A 10,000-nucleotide genomic window follows, 5' to 3' on the forward strand; every position below is an offset into this window, starting at 1 on the left:
TAAATACCATCACATTTATCATCATTTTTTTAGATACTCCTTGTCTAACGCATATATACTTTATTTTTACAACCACATCCATTATCAACGTTTCGTATCTTATTCCTTCGTTCGCCCCTTTCCATTCATAAATTCCTTCATTCATCCCATTTCAGTCATACATTCCTCCATTCATCCATTTTCCTTCACCAATTCCTTCCTTCATCCCCTTTCATTTGTAATTTCCTTCATTCATCCCTTTTCATTCATAAATTTCTTTATTCTTTCCTTTTATTCATAAATTCCTTCATTCATTCCTTTTCATTCATAAATTCCTTCATTCATCCTTTTTCCCTCACCAATTCCTTCACCCATCCATTTTCATTCATAAATCCCTTCATCCATTCTCCCTCATCAGTTCCTTCATTCACCCCATTTCCCACACCCATTCCTACGCCCATCCGTTCCTCCACTCTACCTCCCTCTCCTCCCTCCCCCGCCCGCAGATCCAGCAGCTGATGAACGCGCAGACGGCGACCGGACGATCCCCCTTGCTCAACGCGTCCGACCACGGCCACGAGGGCATAGTCACGACCCTCCTCGACCACCAGGCACGAGTGGATGTGTTCGACCACGAGGGCAAGGCGGCGCTTCACCTGGCGGCCGAACATGGCTATAGACTGGTGAGTTTGGTGGGCACGGCGAGGGCAAGGGGCCTGGAGGCTGGGTATGGTATTTGTGGGGACTTCTAGGTGTTTTTGTTGTTGTTCTTCTTGTTTTTTCTGTCCCTTTCTTTATTTTGATAGTGTGGCAGTTTCCCTATCACTCTGTCTCAGTTGTGGCTCTTTGCTATCGCTCTCTCTCTCTCCTTCTCTTTCTGTCTGTCTCTCTCCCTCTCTCTCTCGCTCTCTCTCTTACGTCTTCCCTCTCCCTCTGCATTTAATTCTCCCTCCCTCCCCCCTCCTCTATCTCTCTGCCTCATTCTATCTTTGTTTTTACAGTTCACGTGCCCATCCTATTAAGTCCATCATAACTTTTAATCCCTCATCACCAACTCCACGACCCTGTTTTTAAATGATCATGTCCATTTCTCCCCTTTGTTAATTCTCAAATCTTTCTTTTATTACGCTTTTTAGTCCTTCCTTCTTCTTTTTTATTGTTGCCATTATCTCCCCCTCAGATTTACCATCTTCTCGTCTCATTATCTAGGATTTTATTTGTTTTTTTCTAGTTCACTGGCTGCGTGTTTTCTTTAACCCCCGCCCTGACTATTAACGGCTGATGGGCGGAAGTTTCTTGTAATTATAAGGCTACAACTACAACTAATATTATTATTACTGTGGCACTACTGCAACCTTTACTACTAACAGTACTCAAATACCAGGAATACTAATATACCATGTAGTAAAATTACTTCTTCTGTTACTATTTCTACACTACTATATGTAATTTCTACTTCTTCTATTATTAGGATTATTAGTAACACTGATTACCCGAGACAGTAGTGAAACTGATACATTTGCCTGTTAAAAAAAGGAAAAGAAAATTATCATAGAAATTCAATAGTGTAGTGCTGAGATACGCCTTTCTGTTAATCCCCCTTCCTTTCTCCTTTGTCTTCCTTCTCCTCTGTATTCTCGTTCCTCTATTCTCTAGAATAAGAAAAATTCTCTTCACAATCCTCTCATTTCGACACAGAGTACCTCTTCCCAATGTTCTTTTTTTAGCCTGTGAATAAGCAGAACTTCGAAAGGTTATCCAAATTTCTCTTATATTTCTTTTTCCCTTCCGTTACTTCTTCGGTTAAGTGATAACACATCTTCTTATGTTGTCACCTCCAAACGACTTTAAAATGCCTTTGTTCGTTTCTTTGTCTCTCTCTCTTCCTTTCCGTCCACCTTTGTCCTTCACATCTTCAGATATGTGAATCCCTACTTGTTTTTCCCCTTTTAACTAGTCCCAAGGGTCAAATTAAGTAAATTGACGTAACTTCTCTCTCTGTGTGTTGTCCTTTATATCATCTTTTCCCCTCTCTCTCTGCTACCGTCCTTTCTCTCTTTCTCCTCTCTTCTCTCCTCCTTCAGATATGCAACGCCTTTCATCTCTCTTTCTCTCCTTCAGGTCTGCGACGCCCTCCTGCAGCACAAGGCCTTCGTCAACGCCCGAAGTATGACAGGTCTGACAGCGCTCCACCTCGCTGCCATGAGAGGCTTCAAGGGCCTGGTACAAATCCTCATCACCCACCACGCGGCGCAGAAGGAGGCGCTGACGCTGGTAAGGTTTCAGGATGTGGCGAAGAAGGTGCAGGTTGATGCAAAAGGACACCTTGCATTAATCATTTAAAATTATATTGATAAGAGATATATCAATGGAAATCCACTCCTGACGTACAACGCAGCTTCACCTTGCACTCAGTTCCATTTGGCGACAATAGGATATGCAGTCTACATCTTCCATTAATCATTCATTTGTTATTACAAAATATTAGTAACAACAATCAAAATATATGGAATACCCTAATTAATATACCGCAGTAATTACTTACTTAAAAAAATGTTTTGTCTTAATCCTTTCTTGTTATCTATGCATCCTGACCGCTCATCAAAATCAAAACAAAGATCGAAATAGAATTGGTATACCTCAACCTCTTTTCCAATCTTTTTCTTTATCTAACCTCCTTTTCTTTACTTTTTTCCCCAAAAAACTCACAGCCCCTCCGTCTTCACCCACCTCCCTCACCCCACTCTCTCCCCCTTCCAGTCGAAGCAGACGCCGCTCCACCTGGCGGCCGAGGCGGGGAAGCTGGAGGTCTGCGACACCCTCCTCCAGCTGGGCGCCGACACCAACGCCACCACCGACGGGGGGCAGAAGGCCATCCACTTGGCCGCCATGAACAACTACTCGGAGGTCGTCAAGCTGTTCCTCAAGACGTCGCCTGACCTCGTGACCACGGCGGACAAGGTCGGGAGGAGGAGGGTGTTTGTGTGCATGGGCGGGCGGGGTGGCTGGGATTTGTGTGGAGGGGGGGGGGGGGCTTGTGTATGTTTATTTGCATGTGCATTTCTGTTTTATGTGTGATCAATGGGGACTTCGGGTGTAAGCGTAAATGTGTATGCTGTCTACAGTTAAGAAGAAACGCTGGCTAAATGAAAACACTTATATGAATGATTATATTCATTATAACAATACCATTTTCAGAAATGATATTCCTACAACTAATGCAAACCAAAATAAAACCAAAAACTACCCTTCCCCCTTTCCCTCCGCCCCTACCCACCCATCCACAGGACGGAAACACGTGCGCCCACATCGCCGCCCTCAAAGGCTCCGTAGATGTGTTGCGCGAGCTGATGCGCCACAATCGGGGCGTCGTCATCAACGGCAGAAACCGCGTCGGGGACTCAACGCCGCTCCACCTCGCCGCAGAAGGAGGACACGCCAAGCTGGTCAAGTTCTTGATCGAGAACGGAGCTTCGCCCAAAGCGGAGAATGGGGTGAGTTGAGGGTTGAGTTTGGGGGAGATTCTCATGTCTGAGTAGCAACCTTTTTGTATGTCATATTTGATGTTATGGATTATTCTTATTAAATTCACGTATTATAATTCATGAATAGATAGACAGATATAATCTTCAGTTTTTATCTGTGTTCAAATTCTTCCTCCAGGATTACTCCCCTATCTAGCAATTTTTGAAAATTTAACTAATATATCATAGTTACCCCAAACATATAATAATTTTCTATGTTACTGACGACCATCGTTTTCTGTATTTCCAGGCAGGGTTTACTGCGGTACACATAGCAGCCAGATACGGCCACATCCAAGTACTAGATACGCTACGAGAAGTCACTAGTCTAAGAATTATTAGTAAAAAGCTTGGACTTTACGCACTTCATATCGCCGCTCATTATGGACAGTCAGGTATGCAACGATGAATGAAAGAGCAAAGAAACGTAAAAAGGATAAAGTCGAAGGAGAGGGAGCGAGCGAGCGAGCGAGCGAGCGAGAGAGAGAGAGAGAGAGAGAGAGAGAGAGAGAGAGAGAGAGAGAGAGAGAGAGAGAGAGAGAGAGCGAGAGAGAGAGAGAGAGAGAGAGAGAGAGAGAGAGAGAGAGAGAGAGAGAGAGAGAGAGAGAGAGAGAGAGAGAGAGAGAGGAGAAAGAGAGAGAGAGAGGAGAAAGAGAGACAGCCAGAGACAGAGAGAGAGAGAGAGAGAGAGAAAGAGAGAGAGAGAGAGAGAGAGAGACAGACAGAGAGAGACAGAGAGAGAAACAGAGACAGAGATAAAGAGAGAGAGAAACAGTGACAGCGTACGTGAGGGTCCTTATACATGTACATGTTAACCTCATCACAGATAAACACGGACAGAAACGGTCTCCTTTAACGCCCCGCAACCCAACCACTTTTCGACCTCCTCAGAAATCGTCAGAGAACTTCTTTCGCACATTCCCGCCACCATAAAATCGGAGCCGCCCATCCTCAGCGGCGGACGCCCATTCCTCCCTGACTTAGGGGCGGAGGCGGACCTCACGCCCTTGCATCTGGCCGCCCACCAAGGCAACGAGGGCGTCGTCAGAATCTTGTTCAACATCCCGGGCGTCCAACCTGATGTTTCTTCCAGACTCAATGTGAGTTAACTGTCAGGATGTTGTCTATGTCAGTGCTGTCCAGACATTTCCGGTTATTGTACATTTTATTACCTTCTTGTACTGTTACGTAACCCCCCCCCCTCGTCCACCATAGTTAAACAAAATGTTTTACTTAGGATAATGCAAATAATAGACTAATTATGAAAAGACTGCATTACAGAAGAGTTGGTCAATAAATTCGAATTTAATACACGAGTAAAAAAGATGTCCTGATAACATGTGATGTTTCCGGTTGTGTGTATGTGTGTTCCTTGTTTGTTCACGTACCCTTATGATCTATGTTGCGGACCCCAGTTTGGAGAATACTGGTCTATGTTACCGAATATAAGAAAAAGGAAAACTAAAATGTTGCCCGAGTATGCATGTTCTTGTTTGTATGAAAAAGTGGACTGGAATGTGGAATATAACGAATAGATTGAAGCGAATGTGTTTAGCACAATAGAAAAGAAAATGAAAGGCTTATAAAGAAGAGAGGGGAATTTAATTAAAAAAAGGCAAAAAATTGTATAAAATATCCATAGGGGGAAATATATAGGAGAAAAAAATAAAATGATCTGGGTAGTTATGGAAAATTATGCCCCAAATTATATATATTAACTCTCTTTTAATTCTTCTTTATGAGGAAAAACAATACTAAAATATCTTATATATTCATAACATTTCCAAGACGGCATTAACCAACACTCCCCGACTACGAATATACCGTGTTACACATTCACCAGAACTAGAATATAGATGTACATGTTACCTCGAACGCAAATAAAACTTCCTTTCCTTCCATTTCCAGGGCTACATCCCCCTCCATCTAGCGTGCATCGGCGGCCACACATCCGTGGTCGGTCTCCTGCTCTCCAAATCGACCAAACAGGTTCGGACACGGCGATGAGACAGTGTATTTGTGTGTGCTTGTGTCGGCGCACCTGTCTGTCTATCCGTCTATCTATCTATCTGTTTATCTACCCGTCTGTCATTCTGTTTTCTCTCTCTCTCTCTCTCTCTCTCTCTCTCTCTCTCTCTCTCTCTCTCTCTCTCTCTCTCTCTCTCTTCTTTTCGTGTCAGTCAGTCAGCAGATTTGTTTATCTTTATATTTACATATTTATCTATCTATATATAATTGTTAATCTAATTAGTACTTGCTATGAATACTGTTAAATACTTCACTTTAAATTCACTCAATGAGCATATCATATCACCACAAAAAGTAGATATTACTATTATGAAAGTCGTATTATCAAATGATTCTCCCATTTCCTAATTAACCAATTGCTCAGTATCGCATGTAATCCTCGCCTCTAAGTTCTCAACATTGGACTATCCACTTCCTTTAATAAACACTTCACCCCCAAGTGTTCTGGATAAATTGTGTTTCTGTTCACTGTATTATTGTCATTATCGGTCATACCATTTGTAGGAGTACTATCGGTATTTGTAATAGTGAAAGTATGAGTAATGTTTTCTGCAATAATAGTAGTAATGGTAACGACATTAGTAATAGTGTTAGTAATTTTTATTGTAGTAGTAATAGTAGTATTTATAATCATATTAATACTGCTGAAGAAGCCGCAGCAGCTACTCAAACTAGTATTATAAAATACCGATATTATATTAATAATTCTACTACTGATTTTAGTACTATTTTCATTACTACTACTACAACCACTTCCGAATCTAGCATCACTTTGGATATTACTACCACCAACAACCGAATAGAAAGGAAGAAAATAAAGGAGAGAGAGAGGAAGAGAGAGAGAGGAGAGGAGAGAGAGAGAGAGAGAGAGAGAGAGAGAGAGAGAGAGAGAGAGAGAGAGAGAGAGAGAGAGAGAGAGAGAGAGAGAGAGAGAGAGAGAGAGAGAGAGAGAGAGAGAGAGGAGAGAGAGAGAGAGAGAGAGAGGAGAGAGAGGAGAGAGGAGAGAGGAGAGAGGAAAGGAGAGAGAGAGAGAGGAGGAGAGGAGAGAGAGAGAGAGAGGAGAGAGAGAGAGAGAGAGAGAGAGAGAGAGAGAGAGAGAGAGAGAGAGAGAGAGAGAGAGAGCGAGAGAGAGAGAGAGAGATACAGAGCGAGAGAGAGAGAGAGAGATACAGAGCGAGAGAGAGAGAGAGATACAGAGCGAGAGAGAGAGAGAGATACAGAGCGAGAGAGAGAGAGAGAGAGAGAGCGAGAGAGAGAGAGAGAGAGAGAAAGAAAGAAAGAAAGAGAGAGAGAGAGAAAGAAATAAAGAGAAAGAGAGAGAGAAACAAAGAAAGAAAGATAGAAAGAGAGAAAGATAGAAAAAAAGAAAGAGAGAAAAATAAAGAAAGAGAGAAAGAAATTCTGCATCCCTACCCCACCTTCGGCTAAATCTCAACCTCCTTCCCCTCCCACAGGTAGCCAAAACGGACAAGCGCGGCCGGACAGGGCTACACATAGCGGCCAGCCACGGACATTATAACATGGTGGCCCTACTTATGGGTCAGGGGGCGGAGCTTGCGGCCAAGGATCGGGTGGGTGGAATAGATTGTGTTGTTGTTGATTCTATTGTATTTGTTATTGATGTTGTAATCATCCTTAATTGCTATTATCATTAGTGTTATTATTTACAGTATTGTCATTATCATTACTGTTTCATTACCACCTTTATGTTATCTCTTATTATTTGTGTTATCATTCTTTATCATAACATTTATTGTTATTACAATTATTGTCATTGTTCTGATCATTATATGTATGATCATCATTACTATCAATATTAATGTTATTATTTAGATTGCTGTTCTTTTTTGTCTCTATCATTTTGTTATTGTTCTTATTATGATCATCATCATCACTAAGATCATCATCATCATCATCGTCATCATCATTATTTTCGTCATCCTCAGATTATCACCATCATCTCAATAGTTATTCTGATGTTAGATACTAAGTTCCTGCGTGCATATATGTTAATGAGCATCAATCTTCTTATCAACCTCCCAGTCAGGCTATTTAATCCACTCTTCAAAAGGTCAACCAAACTACTAAACCAGATAATAGAGCAATCACCACGCATTGTCGTTATCAGCTGTGAATAGATCGTTCAGTGTCTATATCATTATCAACTTGATGTCTCTCAATCACGCCACACCTACGGCTCCCCCACACCACACCCACAATCTCCAACAACGCACCCACATCACAGTCACAGTCAACCACAACTCACCCCCACCACACCCATACAACAATCCATACCACACTCACAACCCCCCCCCCACATCTCACCCACACCACACCCACAACCCCCCACAACTCACCCACACCACACTCACAATCCCCCACATCTCACCCACACCACACCCACAACCCCCCACATCTCACCCACACCACACACAATCCCCACACCACACTCACAATCCCCACATCTCACCTACACCACACCCACAACCCCCCACAACTCACCCACACCACACTCACAATCCCCCACATCTCACCCACACCACACCCACAACCCCCCACAACTCACCCACACCACACTCACAATCCCGCACATCTCACCCACACCACACCCACAACTCCCCACAACTCACCCACACCACACCCACAATCCCCCACATCTCACCCACACCACACCCACAATCACCCACATCTCACCCACGCCACACCCACAATCCCCCACATCTCACCCACACCACACCCACAACCCCCCACATCTCACCCTCACCACACCCACAATCCCCCACATCTCACCCACAACCCCCACATCTCACCCACACAACCCCCACAACTTACCCACACCACATCCACAATCCCCCACATCTCACCCGCACCACACCCACAACCCCCACATCTCACCCACACCACATTCACAACCCCCCACATCTCACCCACACCACACCCACAACCCCCCACAACTCACCCACAACGAATGCCTTCCTCAGGACGGCCTCACGCCCCTCCACTACTGCGCGCGGGCGGGCCATCTGGGCGTAGTGAAATTACTGGTCGAGGCTGGCGCGTCCCCGGAGGATAAGTCTACGGAAGGCAAAACCCCGATTACGTTCGCCGTCGCCAGTGAGCACGTCGATGTCTACTCTTATCTTATCAACAAGAAACACGATTCGTACAAGCTCTTGGAGGATAAGAAGGTGAGGAAAGTAGGGGGGAGATGGGGAGAAGGATGGGGAGCAAGGGAGGAAAAAGGGGAAGGAAGAAGGGGAGACAGTAATGGAAGAAGGGAGGGAAAAAATAAGTAAGGAAATAGAGAGATAGAGGGGGAGTGAGTAAGGGGGAAGAAAGGGAGGAGAAAGGGGAAGGGAGAAGGGGAGACAGTAATGGAAGAAGGGAGGGAAAAAATAAGTAAGGAAATAGAGAGATAGAAGGGGGTAAGGAGAGAATGAAGAGTAGGAATGAAGGGAAAGAGGAAGGGAGAAGGGGAAAGAGTAATGGAAGAAAAGAGAAGGAAGGAAATAGAGGAATGGAGAGGGAGCAAGGGGAGAAGGAAGAAAGTAAGGGAAGCGGAGATGGAGATATGGAGAAGGAGGCCGAGGGAATTAGGTAGAAGGACATGAGGGAGAGAGGAAGAAGTAGTGAGAAAGAATAAAGGAAAAGGAGGTGAAAGAAAAGGGAAAAAGAGGGATAAAAATGAAGGAAGAGAATAGGAAAAGCAGAAGGAGGGGGACAGAATAAGGGAGGGGGGAGGAGAATGGGAAAAAAAAGTGACAAGGAGAATGAGGAAAAGATGGAGAGGATACGCTAAGATAATGGAGATGGACGGAGAAGAACTAAGGGAAGGAAGCGTCAAAGGTAAAGAATCTGTGATAACGGGGGATGAGAGAGAAGGAAGAGATATTGAGAGAAGGAAAAGGATGAATAGAATTAGGGAGAGAGTAATAGAGAAAAGTATGAGAAGGAGGAAGGCCGGACAAGAAGGAAGCAGGTTGAAAAGACAGGAAGAGGAGATAAGGAGAGGATAAAGAGATACAGAAATAGAACTGGTATAGAGGAGAGATAGAAAGAAAACATAAAAAAAAGATTAGGTAAAATGAATGATCATTATAATGCTTTTTAGGTGTTTAAGAATAATGTAATTAATAGATATCGCCTCAGCATAAAACAACCTATTTTATATACTTAAAAAATGACGCAATATGTATACTGAACAAATTACAACCGTACAGACATGAACAATCCCCATTGTTTTTTGTTTTGTTTTGTCTCTTTATTTTTAACCTGATCATTCGCATCAGCCAAATATTTCCAAACAATCAAACAAATGAATATGAATTTAAGAATTATAAGACATTAACCCTCCCCCCCCCATATTTTACCAGTACGTCCATGACCTTACCTTAATGAGCAAGAAACACGACCACAAACCCCTGGAAGAGTTCATCCTAAGGTCACCGGCGCCAGTTGACCTCGCTACC

The 10,000-nt window shown here is 43.6% G+C and overlaps 1 protein-coding gene across 1 annotated transcript in view; it reads left to right on the forward strand.

The window, feature by feature from the left end:
- nompC (no mechanoreceptor potential C) overlaps positions 1-10,000 on the forward strand; it is a 165,431-nt gene that overhangs the window by 133,993 nt on the left and 21,438 nt on the right. The window contains exons 14-23 of the mRNA XM_070142222.1: positions 486-662; positions 2,101-2,253; positions 2,740-2,940; positions 3,267-3,473; positions 3,754-3,898; positions 4,395-4,603; positions 5,412-5,492; positions 6,986-7,102; positions 8,513-8,719; positions 9,905-10,000. The exon at positions 9,905-10,000 is cut by the window's right edge and continues 36 nt beyond it. Of these exons, the coding sequence (XP_069998323.1) occupies positions 486-662; positions 2,101-2,253; positions 2,740-2,940; positions 3,267-3,473; positions 3,754-3,898; positions 4,395-4,603; positions 5,412-5,492; positions 6,986-7,102; positions 8,513-8,719; positions 9,905-10,000 (1,593 nt within the window). The remainder of the gene's footprint in view (positions 1-485; positions 663-2,100; positions 2,254-2,739; positions 2,941-3,266; positions 3,474-3,753; positions 3,899-4,394; positions 4,604-5,411; positions 5,493-6,985; positions 7,103-8,512; positions 8,720-9,904) is intronic.

This window comes from Penaeus vannamei, chromosome 29 (genome assembly GCF_042767895.1).
Source record: "Penaeus vannamei isolate JL-2024 chromosome 29, ASM4276789v1, whole genome shotgun sequence".
Lineage (NCBI taxonomy): Eukaryota > Metazoa > Arthropoda > Malacostraca > Decapoda > Penaeidae > Penaeus > Penaeus vannamei.